The sequence below is a fragment of the Parasteatoda tepidariorum genome, chromosome 7 (assembly GCF_982258835.1).
Source record: "Parasteatoda tepidariorum strain Cologne lab strain chromosome 7, Ptep-v5.0, whole genome shotgun sequence".
NCBI classification, from domain to species: domain Eukaryota; kingdom Metazoa; phylum Arthropoda; class Arachnida; order Araneae; family Theridiidae; genus Parasteatoda; species Parasteatoda tepidariorum.
This window is the reverse complement of record NC_141761.1, coordinates 85,513,105-85,536,176: the sequence shown is the minus strand read 5'-3', so window position 1 is coordinate 85,536,176 and position 23,072 is coordinate 85,513,105. Positions and strand designations below refer to the sequence as shown.

Sequence of the window (23,072 nt, the reverse complement as noted above, 5' to 3'; positions counted from 1 at the left end):
ATTTGAGTAATGGTAAAGTTATGGCAACGTAATGAGCGATTTTAATATTGTGAGATGAGTGGATTTCAGATATGCTAATAATTCCCCCCCCCCCTGCAACATAAGGATTTTCACAATCTGGACTTGAATTTATGGACTACCTAGTTTGAATATATGACTTCTTGAGAAATCACAGACAATAAACTATTACTATAAAGAGAATGAGGCATTATTTCAGATTATTTTCTTTACTCTAAATTGAATGAGAAAGGCTCAATGTCGGCTGGATCAATAGTTGATCGATGCCTCCCTGGGAAGTTGAATTGCATTTTGAGAATTATAAGTCAGTTTTTAACACAAGTAGTGCTTCTAAATCCAAACATACAACTGTTTTAACCTAACTAAAATAAGTGGCAATTTTGGTGTTTTTTCTCGAAGCTTCAAAACTTCGAGGTAAAACTTCATACAGAACATATTACTTGATTTGAAAAAATCTTTATGTCTGTAGTGGGGATCCTATGTATAGACGGGAATAAATCAAAAAATATATTTCTGTTAGATAAAAACAGCTATGCCTTTATGTTAAGGTTAACATAAATATCATAATATAAGCTATGCCTTTATGTTAAGGTTAACATAAATATCATAATATAAGCTATGCCTTTATGTTAAAGGTTAACATTCTATACTTTTAAATTTTAAGTTATTTATATCAGTTAAGATGGATGGGTCATGAAGGGTTTCTTCCTTTTAACCCACCAATAAAGGTTTGTCAATCTAAACAGTATTTGTGGGAATCAAAACTATCACTGTCATTGAAAAGTTTACCTTGAATGATGATTTGGCTTCTTCGACTGCTTTTTCGATGAAATCATCGGATATCCGCCTAGACGGATGCTCATTAAAGACTGAGTTCATTAAGGCTATCTTGGCTGCACTACGACGGGCTTCTGCTTTTGTAGGACAGTTCTAGGGGAAAAAAACAACAGCATTATTCTATTATACTGCATTATTTCATGCAAATTTAAATACATACATCTAACAAAATGTTTTTTTATTGAGTTGGCTTTCTCGCAGCATACATATCCCATAGACAAAATAAATAACTTGAATACTGATCAATTTACAGAGCAACTAACTCGGAAGTGTTTGCTCACCGAAAAACCGTAGTGGCTGTTAAATCAAAATTAAGTAAGCGAATGTTTTTAAACAATCGCCCTAGCAGTTAAAAACACCGAAATTCCCTCAATAGGTCGTTTACAATAATTCATAACGGTTGTGTTAAATAAAAATTAACTAAGCAAATGTTTGTAAACTTTCACCAGCAGTGAAAAACATCAGAATCCCCATAACAGGTCGTTTACAAAAATTTATAGTGGTTGTTAAGCCGACCAGCCTGTGTAGGGGGCGGGGAACTGTCCTTGCATCAAAAAGGTTCTGGGTTCAAATCCCGGGCAAGGTATGGATGTCTCTTTCTCTGTGTTCTATGTCCCTTCTCCTTTGTGTGTGAATGTGACCCGCCCTGTAAACGGGTTGTGGTAGTGCAAGGTGGGCGACGCTGCTCCACCGCCGTGGCTTCGCCGCAGGTGCCCACTGGGTAACGAAAGGAGAGTTAGCAGGTCTGGCACTTTCTGTGGCCAATGGACTATAGTTCCAAGTGCCTGCCATTAAAAAAAAATAGTGGTTGTTAAATAAAAATTAAGTAAGCGAATGCTTTTAAACTTTTACCAGCAGTTAAAAACAGCAGAATATCCCCAACAGGTCGTTTATTTAATCTTTGGTTTATTTAAAATGCAATGGAAATTAGAAGCATTTTAAATAATATATTAAAGCATAGGTTTTGTTACTAAATAAAATGATCAACGTGCCAGTAAACCGGCTTTAATTCATTAGATCTAACCCTTAGTCGTAAATGATAAAAACTTGGCAGCGAAAAAATTTCAGCTCCTGCCATTTTTCAGGATAAAAAAAAGAAAAGAAAAAACAATCAGTAATTATCATCATTAATTAGCATTAAAAATATATACTTAGTTATAAAAAAATATTTCAAGAGAAAATTATCGCAACATTGTATATAATAACTACATAGTTATAACTTTAATATCATTTTTCATCAAGATTACAACTCATTTTCTCTTCTCCGTTTACTGCATTTGCATTTCCACCATCTCATCAAACTATCACAACGAACAAGTCAGGATGAACGGGTAAGCTATCAGCCTCAGGCACCTACTTATTTTCATTCAGTTATATTAAATTTTATAATAAATAAAAAAATTATTTTTTAATTAAGAAGAAATATATTTTATAATAGTGAAAAAAAAAAGTAAATAGTAGTTAACGATAGCTTACTTCTACAGAAAACAAAAATTATTATTACGCATAATTTTTATTCTGAACGATAGAAATTATATGTTCTTACTGCCGTTCTAAATTACACGTTCTTTCTAAAAATTATTTATACACCCCCCCCCTTCCATAAAAAAGTGGTTTTCGATATTTGTTTGTACCAAGTTTATGTCCTCTCCTTTTCCTACTGTCTTAGTTTTGCAAGACTTCGGGTGGCTGAGTGGTAGCACTTCGCGCTCCCGTGCCACAGGTTCTGGGTTCGATCCCCGATCCGGGCAAGGCTGACTCAGCCCTTCATCCTTTCAGTGGGTCGATAAATGAGTACCAAGCATGCTAGGGAACTAAACAAGGGGGGTTTTCGCGTTCGGCTGACCACCTAACCGGAACATCTGTTTCTGCACCCCAGAGTCAAGAAAACTCAGATGGGTACAGTAGCCTTTGGCCCTCTATGGGCTGTCGCGCCACTGAATTTAGTTTTAGTTTCTTAGTTTTGCAAAAGACCTGTGCTTTGGTTTCAAATTTAAATATAAATATTTATATTATCAATATACTATGACAATATACTATGGCAAAACAATCTTGTTTCTGCTAACTTGGGTCAACTATTTAAATATCTTCCCTCTAGTTATCAAGTATAAAGCGTTTTAACACAAGTAGGGTATTATTTTGAGTAATTTGAGCAGTCTTTCCCCTGATTCTCTAAAGAATCAGACCGTTCTTAACGAAGTCTTTACTTCGACAACATTACTTTCTTCTCAAACGACAGATCCGTTCTTAAGCGAACGCCCCTGCGAATCGTCAACTCACTTCTTAAAAATTGCCTCTAAGGTTTGATTACAGCTCCAATCATTTAATAGTCTCGGTTACTATGATAACCCTTCATTTTTCGAACTGATTTAACAATCTTTTTCAAAAAAAGTTTTCTATTTTGAATGAAACAAGGCAACGTAAGCTAAACAAATTTATTGATTACAAATGGTAAGAGATTTTTTAAAATCGGTTTTCAGTGCTTTTATTACAATTACTTCTGTTTTAATTTGTTTAAGGTGAAATGGATGTTTTTAATTTGTTTAAAGTAAAATGGGTGCTTTTAACTTGTTTAAAGTGAAATGAGTGGTCTTAATTTGATTAAGGTGAAATGAGTGGTCTTAATTTGTTTAAAGTAAAATGAGTGCTTTTAACTTGTTTAAAGTGAAATGAGTGGTTTTAATTTGATTAAGGTGAAATGAGTGGTTTTAATTTGATTAAGGTGGAATGGATGTTTTTAATTTGTTTAAAGTAAAATGGGTGCTTTTAACTTGTTTAAAGTGAAATGAGTGGTTTTAATTTGATTAAAGTAAAATGAGTGGTTTTAATTTGGTTAAGGGGAAATGGATAGGTTTAATTTACTTAAGGTGACATGAGTGGTTTTAATACGTTTAACGTAAAATGGATGAGTAGATGCTATTTATTTAAAAGTTATATAATGTTTGTGTTATTTTAATACTATTGTTATGAAAACATAACAATAGTAATAAAATAGCAAATTTTTTTTTCCAACGGGAAATTTTATAGTTTTTTTAATTGGTTGTTTTAGTGGATACGCTATGAAAAATAATGTTTTTTACAAACATATTTTTAAAAAATTAGAATTTAAAAATTAAAAAAAAAAATCATTTAACTATGCAAAACCACTCTATTAAAATTACATTATTATAACAAATTCTAGAAATTAGTCCTTTGCACTCGCAAAACTCCCCACGAGGATTAGAATTAAAAATTTTAAGTTGTAATATTTCGTAGTTTTGTGATTGTTAGCTATCGTGCATGCCAATTTTCCGTTTGTTCAATGCTCCCGTTTTTACGGAAGATTTCTCTTGAATAATTTTGGCGACATTAAATTTCATGCCATTCCATTTTATTTTGTAATAAATGCAACTTTCATTGATTTTGAACGCCACGATATATTTTCAATTATATAAATATCCAAGAACTGATAATCATGCAGTAAAATGCTTAAACGCTAGCAAAATTAAATAAATTAAGCTTACCCCTAATAGTTTTTTCACTACCGCTTAAAATATTACGGGAAGTGAGGACTATTAGGATTATCTATGACTAATGAAACAAAAATATTGTCTTTTGTATTTTGAAATTTTAAATGATTCTGTACTCACATTAATTTAAATAGCAGTTTAAAGTATTCGAGTGCAAGAGATTGAAATATGTTTGTGTTAAGATGGGAGTCTAACTCGGTGTTTTGTATTAATCCTTGCCATTCCACCAGTTTTATGAAATGATTCTAATAGGTAACTCAAAAAGATTAAATCTTGGACGGAGGACATTTTTTCTCCACTTTCTTTGATTTTTCCTTTCTTTTTGATAGAAATAAATAAATTTCCCTGGTCTATCACAAATTATTAACATTTATAATGCACATGCTATTTGCTCTTAAAAGAAATTTCTCAAGGAGCGACTGAAAGTGCCAAAATGACTCTGATTCATGAGCTTCGAGCTTTGGTAGAGATAGCTTGATGGTTTTAGGGATCGTAGTTTGATTTGTGTTTTTGATAGTAAATGGCATGCTATTAGTGATTTGATAGTAAATGCTATGAATGCAATTTCGGATTATTAGTTTATCGCTGTATGTGATTCAGCATTTGCAAGTTGACTACTTTTGTTATTTATTTAGGTGAATATTTTTTTGTACTGCTAGTACAAAATGTCAGTAGCAAATGAAACCATGGAGGTTTCAGATGAAAATTGATATGATCCTTTTATTAGGCCCTTGATAAGGCACAGGAAACAGTGATATCCTCGCTTCATCCAAGTATACATAGAAGACGTAAGATATCAATTAAAAGAAATAAAAAATAAAAAAACAGAATACAAGCAAGCAGAATTCTTGACTTCACTATTTCAAATTTGTGCGTGTGTGTGGCGTATTCCTCAAGGTCTAGCTGCAAGCTACACCATGTCTAGGAGGTCATGAATCCTCAAAAAATCATATACAATAAGAGGTGTAGTTACAACTTATATATCCAATTTGAATACATTGCTGCAGACGTTCTGAATGCATTATCCTCTGATCCTTTTCCCATCTATTTCTCGTTTATCCTTAACACAGGACAATAAGCAGTTCCCTAGAACCAACTGGAACCTATTTCAATATATCCTCATATTAAATAAACCAATATTTAACAAATATTTCAGATAATTAAATTACTATTCTCCATAATGATATCATAACTGCCTATAGTAAGTCAATTACCTCAAAAGCTATTTACCTGAATCTTCCACCTGAAATTAAGTATTTAATCAAACAAAGAAACTGGTGCTGAAAGAAATACTAAAAAACTTCAAATCCAGATTACAGAGAAGAGATGATTGACTTTAATAAGCAAATACATAAGAAATGCTGTTATTACAGAAGAAGACAATGGGTAGAAAAGATTGAATAAATCAGCAAGGACTATCTAGAGAAAGACTAAATCTCTTCATACCACACCTCAGGTGGATAAGCCCTTACATAAAGACATAGGGCATGTCTTCACAGCGCAAGACAAAGTCGAAACTTTTGCTGACTCCCTAGAAAAACAATTCTCTCTAAACCCGGTCTTCGATCTGAACAATCACAACTTGGTAGCCCAAGACAAAATTTTTGAGGGATTTTCTTTGATGGACCATCATGAATAAGATGGTAACTATGATGAGCTTCAATTCAAAACCATCTCACTTCCTAAAAGAACCATCAAGACTGACTATCATCTCATATTAGATCACCTCATATTGTCGATCAAAACAATCACAACTTGGCTATTGAAAAAGTAAAACAATTCAACTTATCATATTCATCACATGAAGTAATGGAACTGACCACTGCAGAAGAAGTTATAAAGCACTTGAAAATGAAAACAGCTCCAGGTTGCGATAATATCAAAGACAAGATGATTAAACTTCTACCAAAACAATATATACAACTAATAGTTCATATATTTTTTCTTAATTTATCAATGTTTGTTTTATTTCAAACTATTTCCCTAATCCCTAGAAGAACGCAAATGTCAAACTTTAGCTTAAGTCGAGCAAGGATCCTACTTTACCTGAGAGTTACAGACCCATCAGTCTTTTGTGCATTTTAGGAAAACTTCTTAAAAAAATTATCGACACTAGGATCATGCCTCATTTTACTTCATTATCTGACAAGCAATATCGCTTTCGGAAGCATCTTGACACGACCAAATAGCTCCTCAAAGTAGTTGACTATATTGTCCGGGACCTCCATAATAAACATAGTTCACCACTACTGATGTTAGATATCTCGAAAGCTTTTGGCATCAGAGTTCAAGCTTGGCTTTCAAATTTGGCTTCAAGCTTATGAAACTAAAGTTTCCATCTGGTATCATTAAAATTATTCATACTTACATAATAAAACCTTTCAAGTTGATTTTTAAGGGATGACATCAACAATTCGAAGAATAACAGCAGGAGTGCTTCAAGAAATATCCTTGGGTCCATACTATTTATATTATTTACCTACGATTTTTCTATGGACAGACAAGGCAGATTTTAATAGTATTACAGCATTTTTTGAAGATGACACTGGAATCGTCGTTAAATCCAAAACCCCTAACGTTGTCCTTCAGAAACTTCAAGAAAAGCTGAATGAAACAGAAACCTGGTGTCCAGATTGGAAGTTTAAAGTTAACAGACAAAAATCGCAGCTACTAATCATCCAACAATAATAACAAGAAAAACCATCCTCCCGAAAAAACAAGTTTTTCTTCAAATAGTTTCCAAGTTTCAAATTATTCCCATTGGGAAAAGGGCAAAATACCTTGGTCTGTTCATTAACAGTAAATTCAGTTAGAAATATATTGTCAAAATAGGAAGAAAGTTAGAAATATATATCAATAAAGCACAAGTAACAATCAAGTTTACAAATTCTTCTTCAAAACTCTAAAATGGAACTCAGACTTAAGCGCTTACTTCCATCCTAGACTAACTTACGCATCTCCAGCTTGGAGTAATATCTCCCCATCACTCCTAGAGAAACTCAAAAGATGCCAGAATAAAATACTCCGAAAAATAACGCAAGCAAGATGGTTTATCCGAAATAAGAGCATATATCGAAATCTCAACATTGATGTTTTAGACTATCATATTGCAAAGCTAAATGCAAATTTTTTGAAAAAGCCATAAATTGTGATACCGCAGAATTAAATGAAATTTTCACTTTTGAAAATTTCAGAGAAGACATTAAGTTTAGGCCAATGAGCTTATTTTTGTAGTGACACATATTTATCAAAAATACAAAATATTTCATTTTCTTTTCACCCAAACTTGCATTCCAGTTATCAGAAAGAGCCACTTAAAAGCTAAAATTTCAAGATGAATGGGAAAAGGGCTACAAACGGCCTCAGAAGAAAGAAGGCCTGAGCACAGATCAATTTAGTAGTCCGACATAACAAACATAAACTGCTCTGTGGATAAAAAATAATGAAAATATCACTACTTTCGGGCTACTAAATACAGAGGTGGTAAATACGAAAGATGTCACCACGTTTAGACTACTAAAGTATCAAATTTCTTGTTTCTTTTCAAGGAGGTATTGCTCAGACGCTAAGATAGATTTCGATCATGACGATGAGAAAATTTCTGAGATACTTAGAGAAAAGAAGTGATGATAGTCAGATAGCTAACTTACTCAGAAAAAAAGATAGAAATAAAATATTTTTTTTCTATAACATTTTTTTACCATTTCAAAATAGTAGACACTAAAATTAGCAGGATTACTACCAGTTGGAATCATAAGGATTATCTCATAGGAGACCGATACGTAAATATGTGCCAAACTAATTCTAAAACGCCGATTTAAAAGCTGGTAGAGCGTTTTTAATTTAGAATGAAAGGAATATTTTAGTAGGTAAGTAACCAAATCAACCTTGACACCTACTCATATCTGCAAACTTTTTTACGCCTTCTGAAAATGTTTTTCTCTAGTAGCAGTCTGATAACAATTGAATTTGTGATGTTAGCAGAAATATAATTGAATTTTTCCGAAACCTAAAAATCTGATTCGCAATAATTTTTATTACCGTGATATTTAAATGATTCAAAGATAGATATAAGAACATCACCAAGTTTCAGCACAAAAAATAATAATAATAAATCACAACAGTATTTACAATGTCAAACATTGTAAACACTGTTGTGATTTATTATTATTGTTTTTTTTCGTAGGAAAAATGTCGCTCATAATCTTTTGCAAGAGTTTAAATGGAATTCAATAACTGGAAATAAATGGAAGAATTCAATATCGTTAGTGTATCATTGTTTTTTCAGAAACAATAAAGATCTCTAAATTTCGCACCAACACTTCAAATGGGACTATTTATTAAACCAGACCATTGTCTGAAATATGAACAAGGTGTATACATTCGAAATTATCAGCGCGTGTTTATTTATTAATTTATTCTTAATTTTTAGGTATTTTGATTTTTTATTTATTCTAATTTTTATTTACTTTTTTTTTGTAGAAACAATGTAGCTCACGATGTTTTACAAGAGTGTTTCAAACGGAAAAATTCAGTATAGTTTGTGAACCATTTTTTTTTCAGAATAAATGAGGCTCGCTAAATTTCCCACTTCAAATGGGACTATTCAATATACCGATCCATTGTCTGAAATGTAAACAAGGTGTATATATTCAAAAATATCAGTGCGTGCTTATTTATTTTTATTTTGTACTTACTTTTTTTTGTAGGAACAATGTAGCTCCCAAGGTTTTGCAAAAGTGTTTTAAATGAAAAAAATCAGCATAATTAGAGTACCATATTTTCCCCTCCACAAACAATGAAGCTCGCTGAATTTTTCACGAGCACTTCAAATGGAACTATGCAATATACCAGACCATTTTTTGAAACATAAACAATAGGTGTATAGATTCAAAAATATCAGTTCATGTTTATTTATTTTTATTTATTTTTTAGGAATAATGTAACTCACAATAATTTGCAAGAGCGCTTTAAATAGAAAAATCAAATATCGTTACTGAATCATTGCTTCTTTTTAGAAACAACGAAGCTAGCTAAATTTTGTTTGAACATCTCACATTTAACTATTCAATATAACGGATCATTGTATGAAATATAAGCAAGGTGGATATATTAAAAAATATCAGCGAATGTTTTTTTTATTTTTATTATTTACATTTCCTTGTATTAGTCGTTAGAAGAGGTGTAGGGATGGGCTGCGCCTCTCTTGTGGAATAGCATTGCAAATCTTGTTTGGATTGCTATTAATCTCAGTTCCCCCAACTGTCATCAGTGGTCAGTGGATGCATCCCTTTTTATTTTATATTGTCGCAACACAAGAATCATTTATTCAAAGTTCTGGGGCCATCATTTAATCTGTCAGTCCCAGACTCGTCTCCATAAATCATCAATCGTGTCATTCGCCGACTCCATTCACTCAAGAAAAAGGAAATAATAATAATAAAACAAGATCCTTCCCTGCGATATTAATTACTCGGTTATTTTGAAGATTACCATAAGCCAAAGGCTGAGATTTCAATCGTCTTGCATTCCTCTCCGCTGCACAAGGACTTTAATGCTTGCAAGATCAATTAGATTTTCTTTTTATAACGCATCCCGAATACTAACCCGATCAGTAAGAGAAGAGCTATTAGTGCGTAACAAATTATTCCAGTAATATTTAATTTGGTATTCAACATAGTACATGAATGTAAATTCTAAAACTATGCATAATAGTTTCAAGATAAAAGATACAAAGGCTTTTCTAAAAAATGTTGAAGGTAAGTTAAAACATTTACTATAGTTTTCTAAATTTCAAACCATGGAGTCAAAAATTACGATTTCAAGATCAAGTATGATCTTTCCGCTGCACAAACGCTTGCAAGATCAATTAGATTTTTTTTTCATAGCGCATCCAGAAAACTAACCCGATCATTAAGAGAAGAGTTATTAGTGAGTAACAAATTATTCCAGTAATGTTTAATATGTTATTAAATATAGTTGGGTAGTACATGAGTGTAAATTCTAAAACTGTGCATAATTTTTTTAGATACAAATCTCATAGGTACAAGAACTCTTCTAAAAAAGGTCAAAGTTTTCTAAATTGAAAACTATTTTGTTACAAAAATTAAGGTTTCAAGTTCGTGTATGATCTAAAAATGTTCCGACAAATGTTTTTTATTGAAAGGGAATAATCATTATGTTCTTTTCGTAACTTCATGGGCTTTCTGGGATCTCAGTTTAGCATCATTATCATTTGGGGAAGGTGAATTTGGGCCCTTTGCTACCTCTATACCAGTGGTTACCAACTGGTGGCCTGCAAAGCCTTTTTTTGTGAATATATTAGTTTAGCTAAAATATATTAGTTGTCATTTTTCTGCGAACAATTTTCGTAAAAAATCTATATGTGTTTAAATTACTTTTCTCGTAAAAAAAACAACATAATGTCTTCGTTTTTGTGAAATTTAGCATACCAACGGGGCAAAAAAATTTATTTCTCAGGTTTTGCATCCAAGAAAATATTTATTCAAATACAAAAATAATCGTGTATGTTGCTCTTTCCTATTTCGTTTTTTTATTTACTTTGTGAACATAATTTAGCATTTGCGTATCAGAAATTTTCTGGAAGAAATTCTCCGATTTAACTTTTTGAAACCACTCATTTTGGACGAAGTTATTTGCATCTGTTAATTTTAAATTTAAAATGTAAATATCTATTCTCTGGGGGTTGCAGCAGACAAACCTCAATTTTCTCAAACATATTGAGTGCTACTATGTAAGTTTTAATACCAACCTTTTTAAAGTTTTATATCTTAACAATTAGATATCTGTTGCACATTATTTGTTTAATACATAGGAGAACATTAAAGTTATTGTAGGCAGAATTTTTTTAATATGCAATTAAATATTTTTAAAAATCTACTTCTTATTTTAATTTGTAATTAAATACTTTTGTTTTGTACAACAAAAATCTGACAGTAATATTTGATGTTCCTTCAAACATAAAAGAGTTCTACATATATAAAATTTTGATAAAGTTGCGGCCCACCATTTGATTGGTATTTTTAATTGTGGTCCCCGGCCTCATGTTAGTTGGAAACCCCTGCTCTATATCATCGATGAAGATATCTCTATCCGTATACCCTATCTTAGGCATACGTATCCCTATAAAAGACGAACCCGGTTTATTTATTACTGTTAATAAATATGCTAATAAAGAAAAGAAAGGGCTTACAAAGTTTTTACGCTTCTTTAGCTTTAAATTATTTAAATCTAGTAGGGTCCCCCGTTCGCTCGTGCTCCCTTACATGGTTGCTATGTAATCTTACATGGTTTGCTTTGCAAGCCATGCTCGCTTAGTTAATCCTATTTGAAATGTGATCTAGCGTAAAATCTTAAGAATTTACATCAATTATTAAAATCATTAAAACTAATTCCTCTTTAAAAAAGTACCATTTTTTGACAATAATAAGTTATTAAAATAAAAAAAAATTAAATTCCAAACTGAATAAAATTTTAGCTTTAAATAAATGACATGAAATAGGAAAAACTTTCAGAAACCAAACAATAATTATGCTTTTAAAAACTGCATGTAGGACGGCATGTTTCCTGCGCATTCTTTCAATGTTACGTCTTTCATAACTGTTATCAACGCTTTCTTCGGCTCTTCGAGCACGCTTTTCTTTTATTATACTAAAAAAGCGTAACAGCAAGACTAATTTTCATCTTTCAATGAATAACAATAACAATGAACAAAAATATTAATATTTAACATGCATATACGCGAATGAAATTTTTAATCAGATACGCGATACGCAAATGAAATTTTTTCAAACGATGCATACATGATTTGAAACTGGATTCATCCAATTTTCACTCATGGTGTGAGGCTGGGCAACTTCAAAATTTAACTAGGTTTTTTTTTTCTAATGCGTATTCATCATGACATTTGAACGTTTTCATACTATTCGGACATAGCTGCCAGTTCCTTCGGAAGAACTGGAACCTTTTACATTTAAAGTAATAGCAATATTCATGCTTTTCTGTTTCACAATTTAGTATGATTTCAACCACCACGCATACGAATAAATCAAACTTATGTATTGATATTTGATAGTCATTAACTCTGACAAAATATTTTAAGTCATTAAGTCTTAAAATATTTTTGCCCACAAGTGATCTTTCATTCTCATTTCACTATAACCTGGAAAAATCTTTCGTCAAAAAAGTAAAAGTTGGGGTTTGGATATAATCTAGCTGAATACCCGTTCTTCGTACAAGGTAATAAAACAATGTATCAGTACTGAACAGCACTACGAAATCCTGCAAAAAAAATATACCAACGTAATTACTAAAGCTAAAATAATTATATTTTTTAAATTTATTATTATATTTTGACTTTTCCGGCAGCTTTACGTTATTAGATTAGGCAAAAAACGTTTTTAACAGCTTATTCTATCAAAATAAAGTATTGACTGTTATCAGAATCATAAAATCATAAAACTGTTGCTTGAGGCCAACTCATGATAGTCAAAATTTACCACAATCATGCGATTTTCTCCTTTCTTCTCTCTTTAGAAGAACCGTAAAAATGCTCTCTTCACGGTATCTGTATTAAGCTTCCCAGCATTGATGCACTTTTAATATATATATATATATATATATATATATATATATATATATATATATATATATATATATATATATATATATATATATATATATATATATATATATATATATATATATATATATATACTATAGTTTTAATAGATATCAAATATACTAAAATACATTTTACCTATATTTGAACATTTGGTACCTATTAAAATTGCATCAATAATCATAATACCAGTAGTGTCTATTACCAAAATTAATTAAGCATTGGCATCAATAATCATGGTGCGGTTTTTTACATTTTTTCTAAACGAATCAGCGCAATTTTTTATTAATTTTGATCTAAAGTATTTAGAGTATATAGCTTTTTTTTAAATTTCAGTTAGTATTTATTACCAAACTTAATTCAGCAGCAATGGCGTCAATAGTAGTTACGCGTTTTTTATGTTGTTCTTTAACGGATTATAGTACTTTTGACATTATTATTTTTTTTAATTTAGCTTATTTTTGATTTCAATGCTGAACTGTTATTAAAATTAAATAAACATTAAATAGTGTCAATATGGTGATATATTGATATATGTCAATATGGTGATTTTGGATATGTCAATATGGTGATTTTATATGATCTCTTAAACGAATTAGCATCATTTCTCCTTCAATTTTTCTTTTTAGTACCCAGCTAATATTTTAAAAATCAATTTGTACATATTATAAAATTTAACTAAGCCTCATTAGAGCCGATAAGACTATGGTTACTTTTCACGGTTCCCAAAGAATAAGTACCCTTTATGCATTACATTTGCCTTCTAGAAAACACCTAATTTTTTATTCAATAAAAGCCTACTATGAAATGTAATTAAGCATAATAAGTATTTTTTCATGCTTCTCCTATACGAATTAGTACTATTTCTCCATTAGATTTGCTTTTCAATACATAACTCATTATTTTTTTAAAATTTTATTTACCATTGATTATAAATTATTAGTTTTATAGACGCTTTAATGGCATAACTATAGACAAAATAATTACGTGGTTTTAGATAGTTTTATAAATACTGATTTGGTGACATAAACGTCAATGCTATCATGTTCATGTTGATCAATGAATTTATTTAACATCACGATCGACTAAACAATAATTAAATATTAAAGAACGCGTGAAAAACTCTATCTTTTTAATGAGAGCTATAAGTTAGCAAATATCACTGATGAGAATCTTTTAAATATTTGAAAGAAAAAAAATCGTCTGCAGCAGTCTTGAAGCAACGTGACGTCAAGCGCGTATTCAGCATTTTAAAACTATTTTATTATTATTTATGAACTATAAGTTTGTATTTACTTTAAATTTCATTCTTACGTTTGTAATGGGATATCTGCTAGTGACATAGTGAGGTTATCTCGACCCTAATTGGTTGTTGAAACGTGGCATTTGTTTACATTAACAGCTGTCCTTTCCATTCTATCCCGAATAAGCATAGTCAAGGTCAAATATCAATTCTCTTCCATGACACATTCTATATTCTTTCACTATATATTTCTTACTTAACGCAAAGACAGTCACGAAGCGATAAACAAACATATTACGCATCAAGGAACATAAATAAACTAATAGTGCATTGAAGTCACCAGGTACACGAAACAAAAATATATCAAGGTTACAGTATAATACTTGTATAATATTTTAACCTTGTAATACATGTATAGTATTGGTTACAATACATGTATAGTATTGTAACCTTGTATTGTATAATATTGTAACAAATAATAAATCTAAGTGAAATAAGAGACGTAGATGTAGAAAGAATTATTTATTTAGCGAATTCGATGCATGATTCGACGTTGTATTTAATTAACTTCACGTTAGTTAACATTCACACTTATGTGGAGACACTTAGCTCGACTTTAACTACCTATCTTGTTTATAAATGTTCAGCTGGAGCCAAGGTCATGTGCCTGTGTATCAGTGATCGTCTTCTTCTCGAGTTTCAAGTACCCAATTACACTTTTTGTTGTTCTTTTTATTTCGTTTTTGTGCTATACGCATCGTATATATTTAATATCACATTTAACTAAAACTCATTTGGAGACTGTAAATAAATGTAAATTGCATTTATTAAATGTGTTTATTTATCTAGCTATTCATTTCGCTTAATCTTATTTTTATCAATGGCGAGTTTTAAGCCCATAAAAAAAATTTCCATTTTTGTATGCTGCTCCACCGAAAAAACTAGTTGAAAATTTTGAACTAGTTTTAGCATTGGAAATTTTCCCCTTGCAGCCGATATCCAAAAATTAGGATGATAGAATAAACGGTTTTTGAGTTATAAGAGGGACGCACAGACGTTGACTAACTCTACATTTTTTATTATTACAGATGAATTCTGAGATTTGGAATATTTAGAGAAGTTATCATTAATTGCTTATTGGAAACTAGTTCTCAATGTCTATCAAAACGATTCCTTTCTGTTTCTTTTCTTACCTTAAGAAATTAATGTGCAAAAAAAGAAGAAGAAGAAAAGCTAATTTGAGAATATTAATAGTATTGAAGTTTCTTTATAATTATTAAAACTTAAATGTATCGAGGAATTCCAAGCCATAATAAGGGACTTTTTAAAAAAAAAATAAAATAATAATAAAACAAAGCTTATCCTGACTTCTGCGTGCCCCGAAGGCGAGGAGGTGGATGCACTGAGAAAGAAAGTTACATCGAGCAGGGTAGACTATAAATTTGATATCCAATGCAAATGAGCGTTCATTATCCCTATAAATAACGTAGAAGTAGCAATTAAATTATTAAATTGAATTCCGGGAGATTTAGAAGAGCAGGGCCATTTGTTTATTTGGAGGCAGGAAACCAGTTCAGAAGATGGATCAGTAAATCAAGCCATCAAGAGAGCTTTCGGCACACATAAATCTTCAAAAAGCTGTGTATTTGGGTAGGAGACATTCCGAGCCTGTCAGTCTGCTGTTTTGATTTGTGTGGTCCCTCACCTTTATCTCTCATCTCTGACACACAAAAACAATCCCTTCTGACAGTGGCACTTAAAACAATTTCCAACAATTTTGGCAAAGAGAACAATTTATTGTTTTCTTTAGCTTTGTAAGGATTCATAACTAGAAACTAACTGAGCGAAGGATAACAAAATGATAAACGAAAAGATTCCGAGCGTGAATAATGAGCAGAAAAAAATCATTTTTCCACATCTTGTTCCCTCAAGCTTCGATTAGAGGTGTAGTGATGTGCGCAATTTCACGTATCGAAGTTTGATTTTATATAAATGTAAACTACGCTAGGACAACGCACATTTAATAACATTCCTGATGTTCTATATATATTTGGATATTGAAGAAATAATAAACGTAAATATTTTTCACCCATAATAATGTATTTAATAACTGGAATCAGTCATGCTTATAACTTTATGTTAACTTGTAAATAACTGTATATGGGTGATTCTCACGAAATACGACAATTGACAGTCTCTTGCTCCAAGATCTAATACTATACTACTAAAAGAACTTTAAAAAAAAAAGAATAATAATAAATAGCATTGCTGTTAGCATTCTAAAATGACTTTGCATTATCACTGACTGCCTTGTATATTTAAAAAATTTAATTGAATTTCAAAATGTCATTTTCCTGGTATATCACAAACAATATTTCCAATAATAACTAGCTGCAAAACTTCCCATAAATTTTTCAATGTCTATTTTTTTTTTATCTCAACCGTTGTAAGCATTTTTAGAATATATGCAGAGGGTATTATTTCCAAAAACTTTGTTGAAAATATTTTTTTTCTGTCAATAATTTGTTTGTCACAGGAAAATAAGCCATTTTTCCTGGCCACTTTTTTTTAGTAATTTATAACCAAAATAGATGGGTCAGTAATCAATATCTTAGGTTAAGATATTGATTAAAATACTATCCTATCAGAACATGGCTTTTTTCAGGAATAAAGAACCAATGTTCTGGTTCAAAATCTATTTCAAAAAATTTTACAAGATGAGTAGATTTTTGTGTTGTCATTTTCCTGTCTTCTTGAAATCATTAGTAACATAAACTACATTGATTTATCTGAGTTATTTCAAGAAATCCAATTGTTTTCTGCAGAAAGTAAACTTTTAGGCCGAAATGTTAAATTAAAGTCAAATGCTGTAAAATGGCAAATTGTCATTATCCTTTCTATCATTTTCCTGGCTTATGAATGCCATCAGTTACCAGAAATTTTTTTTAAGCATTATAATGTAAAGAGGGAAAGAAAATATTAACATAATACCCAGTTTATGTAAGATTGTAATATCCTTGTATGTAATATAAGTTATTTATTTATTTAAAAATTGATTATTATTCAAAATTTTATTCTGCACATATCAACTACATAAACATTTTTGATCCTTTTAACAGTGGATAAAAGGATTAATTTTGACAATTCATAGTCCATATAACACAAAGGCTTTAGGTTATTTTTTTCAAAACACAGATAGTTAAAATATAAAGGATATGCTAAGAACATCACTGAACAATTTAATTCTGTCATAGTCTTTAAACTCTAATTAAGTGTATAAATTAAAGAATGTTGAAAAATAAAATGATTTGAAATATTTTAAATTTAAATAATATAATAAAAAAAATTCCGATGTAAATTATTATGAAATTAATTTCACTGGGCAATTTTGAAACATGGGGTCTAAAAACAATCAAGGAAAAATAAACTGAGGAAAAAAAAACTAGAAGCCGAGAAGAAAAGGCATGTTCAAATTGTTCCCAACAATTATTTTTAGATTTTATTTACATAAAAAGTTAAAATTAACTTTTCAACTTAGTCTTTTTGAGTTTCGTAAGTTGAGTGAGTTAATATCAGCTTAGAATGACTGTTTTCTTAACTTCTAAGCTAATATGTCATTTTCCGGCATTCAAAATTTGATGGATTTCTACTTTTTTTTTCTTGAACAAATGTCAATAAACTACACTGCTGTCTGTAAGATCTACACTGCTGTCTACACTGCTGTCTGCCACTTCTGGAAAACTGTGTTCCGGGAAAAAAATTTTTTAACACTACAATACTGTTCCTGTTCTATCAGAATTTTGTTAACCAAAAGGAGGTCAGTTGGCTTGTAGTTATGAATCTCTGAAGTTTCATTTAGATCAGATCATACCCGCCAATTCTTAAGCTCTTCAAAGAAGCGTTTACTTAGTGACAATAAAAGGAAATTTGGATTGGCATCGTATGCAGACTTTCCATTTATATTTGGCTCAATCATTGAAACACGTAACAATAAGTAGTATATGTTTAACAGGCAGATGTGTTAGATGAAATATTCGATCAAAAGAGGTAAGGGAGGGATACGAACTAGAAATCTTATAATGATAGGCTGTGGGTGTAACTTAAGATTTAAATATAACGTTCTATTGTTTCTTTAATGAGGGTTAAGTTTCTTTGCAAATTAAATATGTTTTTTAGTAAGTGCAAATGAACTGTTTTGCAAGAGGCAGAACCAGCAATTTTGTTCAAAATTAATAATAGATAAATTGCATTCTATTAAGTCAGATATGCATAATATACTCGAATGCGTAAACACCGCTCGCCGAAATAATCGTTCATTATCACAAAAAGGTTTATAGTATTACGCATTTTGAAAAAACACATTTGTAATTTTATTTGACTTTCAGAAATCGAAAATTGAACAGACGGTGGTGATTTTTTATAAAAAAAAATATTAAATGAGGCCCGAGGAAGACTACTGTCGATATTAGAATATTCTACGGCGAACTGTTCGTGCCAGATGAGCAAAAAATGAAAAAAGAATTTTCTGATTGGTTAAGCGTTAGCCATAGCTTAAAATTTAACTATAGACGATTCGATTTTTTACACATTTTAAGGATGAAATCAGCGATAATTGTTAGCATATAGTTCTATTTAATCAATAAAAATAGTTTATTACACTCATTTAATTATTTAATATTCTCTATTAAATTCTATGAACAACATTACGTAGTTTACGTCAACAAATTTACACTTTTAAAGTTTGTCTGATACAACTCACTTTTTTTTAAAAATATCTATCTATTTTTTTAAAACACGCCGCTAAAAAATTAATTATTTCTGATCAACGGTAATTGAACAGGAAGAAAATATTTATGCATTCAAAGGCAAAATTAATGAAAAGTGATACTAATTCGTTTAGGAAAAACGTAAAAATCAGGGTTCTCGCGAGTCTTGCAAATTTTGAAAAGTGGTAACGGAAATTAAACAAATGCCGAAGATTTAATTTCTGTGCAATCACCACTAAAAATTGTTTTCCATATATGTAAGAGCATATATGCATGATAATTCCAATTTCTAAACTACTTAACGACAAAGTGGTATGTTTAAGTAAGAAATATCTTTTAGCATTAACCTTAATTTACTACTACTATTAGAATTTTTCAAGGACCGCAAGAGCCCTGAAAAAATCGCCAAACTATCATTGACGACAATGATGCTTAATTAATGTTGGTAATATGCTAATTGAGGTAAAAAAAACTTATGTACTGAAAGCGAAAATTATGGAGAAAAGATATGCTAATTGATATAAAAATAAACTTATGTACTAAAAGCGAAAATAATGGAGAAAAGATATTCTAATTGATATAAAAAAAAACTTATGTACTAAAAGCAAAAATAACGGAGAAGATACTTACTTTGGGGAGTCGCACTAATGCTTTATTAATATTGATAATATGCATTAATTGAAATAAAATAAAATAAGCTATGTGCTAAAAAGCAAAGTTAAAGGAGAAAAGGTTAGCAAGAAATTCGTTTAGGAAAACCATAGAAAAACGCCGGTAATATGTGTACTATTGGTATTATGGCAATTGGTGCAGTTTTGATTATAATTCTACAACGGGTTTTCCCGCAGTTTCAGAAAATATTTTTCCAGTGGTAGCAAAGATAGTGTATTAATATTTTAATGAATTAGTATTATAAAAACTTTTTCCTCCACTATTTATAAATATTTTAACTTCGATAACAAGATAAGAGAAATGGTGCTGCTTCAAAATCCTCATCAAGTTTTGATAAAAATGCTTCTTTTTTTTTAAAGTTTAGCTTTAGTTGGTTGTCACTGACAAATTGACATTTCGCACAAAATTTTAAATGTTGAAGGGTTATGTAATAAGTATCAAATATACTTATATAGGTATAAAATATTTATATATTTAGTGATTATGAAACCTGCTCCTCAGTTTTAATGCCGATACTTTGAAAATAAGTGTTTCCTCCTTCTCGAAATGTAAGAGATATGTACCGGAGAAAATTACAGGATAGATGTAAATTTTGACCATCATGAGTTGACAGAGAGCAATAGCATTATACCAAGTAATCTGCTAAATGCATTTTATCTTTATTCTAATGGGAGGAACTACAAAAAACGAATTTTGCTTACTTTAATAACGCAAAGCCACCTAAAAGGGTAACAAATAATTTTGAATAAAAAAAAATTGAAATTATTTTAGCTATATTAATTTAAAAACTTGGTGGAAAAGTAGCATTTTCAGAACGAAAAAACAAGTTTTATCCAAATTATTTTATTACAATTTATCATATGACGGGACAAATAGTTATTTGCTTTATTTTATTTACCAATGGGGAATTTGAAATAAAAATCATGCAAGCATACTAAAAACTAATGTGGATTAGTTATCTTAGGATTAACACGTTGAATGCCACGCTAATTTTACATGGCTTGCCCGTCTGGCCAAACGGTAAGTAACTACAAACTAAATTTGCAAATATTAGACAGATTTTGCTAGTTTTTGAAAAGGTTTAGCATGATATATCTGAGAAAAGTGGTGAATTATATTAGCCTATGAAATGTTTAGAAATAGTGGTGGATAAAAATCTACTAAATTGAATTTATTAAACCAAGAATCCCAACTGATAAACTACCACTTGAAAATATTTATTCGCTGTCCGAAGCAAGATGGCATCTCTGTGTATATAAATAACACTATTTTTGTGTGTTTTATATTGCATTAATTTCTTCAAACCATTTTAGTAACGATAATAATATTAAAAAAAATTAAAAGCATTAAAAATGTACTCGAATTATGTGTTTCTAATAATCTTGGCTTCACCGGTGACCTCCGTGGTGCTACGAACAAACTCAGCGCCGGTCACCGGTGACTCCCATGGCATTCAACGTGTTAAAGGCAAAAACTGTTCTATTACATTAAACATACCCATATTGATGCAACCACTCTATATTATTTTCTCCGAATCATTATTTCCCCTAAAAACGTCACCTGGTTAATCCATCAAGTTCTTTAATTGTCTCGGTATATGCCTTTCAGTTTAGAGCATAATTGCGTAGTGTTTCTCAGTACTGATTTATTAATTTTTTAACTTTTTTTATTTACCCCGAGTGAAGAACGGGTATTCGGCTAGTACTGTAATAAAAGTCTCGTTAACGACTAAAATTATTTCTCAGTTATTTCTTCTCATTCAATCACACAATTTTTTTTCTTCCAAAGTTTAATTTTTTTTCCAAGTATATTTGATTAATTTTTATGTCAGTTCGTTACGATAAACACTTATTAACAAATTGCTTTTGCACAAAATTATAATAGTTATACATTTACTAACAAGAATGTCTATGTTTTTGAGGAAAATATTAACTTTAACCCTTTTGAAGGCCGTGGTAAGTATACTTACCACCACGTTTTACCACTTTTAATTTAGGTTTCTATTTTTCAATAACTTCAGTTTTCTTGAAGTGAGTTTGAATAAAACTGGTAACCATTTGTCACTTTTAAAAAACGTATAAAAGTTATAAAATACATAATTCCTTTTTAAGTTTGTAGCATTTAAGGAATTTATTTTATAAATAAAGAAAAGTAAAAGTCAGTAAGTTCCTAATGGGTTATGTTAAATATATTTACCACCAAAAAAATGGCATTTTTATAAACTAAATGAGTTTTTTTTTATGTCAATTGCTGTTCTTAAAACAATTTCAATTCCAAAAATACTTTAATTTACCTTTACTAGAGATAAAGAGCCCGTTAAAGGGTTAAGAAGAAGAAAAAGGCAATAATAATGAATGAGAAATAATAATCTTGAGGGCTGGTGCGTGGAGCGAGAAAGGATCGAGATTCCTAATTATTTATTAATTTGTTTTAGCATGCCGAACGAACACACAACTCTATGCATTTGTTGAAACTCATGTCGACTTTTATTTGCCTTTTTTCATGATACTTACTAAGAAAACATGAAAAAAATAATTGAAAAAATAATCATGAGAATGAAAAAATAATCATTGTTTCTCAGGGTCAACTAATGGAGATTGAGACCTTAGTTACCATATGCGTGCGTTTAGTTTAAACGAATTATAATACCTTTTTTTTAAAGTATTAAAATAAGGGCAGTCGATGAAAAAATTATCGTTCGTTAAAAACTTTTTTTTAATATTTGTACGCTGACTTTTCTGTTTTATTTTAATAACATTAGTTGTACTGTAGATTTGAGTATATCTCATTTTTTCCCCTTTTTTGTCTACAGACAAGTGACAATATAACTAGGTACTACTGATTTTTTCTGCTATTTTTTTAGATAGAAATAATCATATTCAAAACACTTGAGTTTCCGAGATCAATCTAAGATGTACCTAACGTCCATTTATTAACCCTTTGAAGCAGATGGGACACTGGTGTCTCTTATATATGTTTTTATCTTTAAATCAGCGCAAATATGAAAAATTATTGTTTGGAAGTGAGCCGTGTTTGGAAGATTTCACCTTTAACACAGAAAAAGACAATTGTGTTTCATGCTGTATTTCATAATTATGAATTATTAAAGTGCAAAATACAATATTTTTCACTTATTTTAACCTAAATTAATCCAAAATAACGAAAAAAGTATGAAAAATATGTTTAATAAAAATTCTTTGCCAAAGGGATAAAGTGTTGTGCAAATGCAACATTTGTGGGAAACGAGTTTCATGTGTAAAGTTTCATTGTCGGTATGTTACTTCAGTTCAATGCTTAAATTCTACCAATAATGTGTGAAGATTTTATGGTTCGTGGTCAAGTACTGCTGTCGAATCTTTCGAATTTACCGAAATCTGTCGAGTTGT

General features: G+C 30.4%; 1 protein-coding gene across 1 annotated transcript in view; it reads right to left on the bottom strand.

Moving 5' to 3' along the window:
* lft (Limb expression 1 family member lowfat) overlaps nucleotides 1–23,072 on the bottom strand; it is a 190,171-nt gene that overhangs the window by 3,298 nt on the left and 163,801 nt on the right. The window contains exon 3 of the mRNA XM_021144480.4: nucleotides 808–948. Within this exon, the coding sequence (XP_021000139.1) occupies nucleotides 808–948 (141 nt within the window). The remainder of the gene's footprint in view (nucleotides 1–807; nucleotides 949–23,072) is intronic.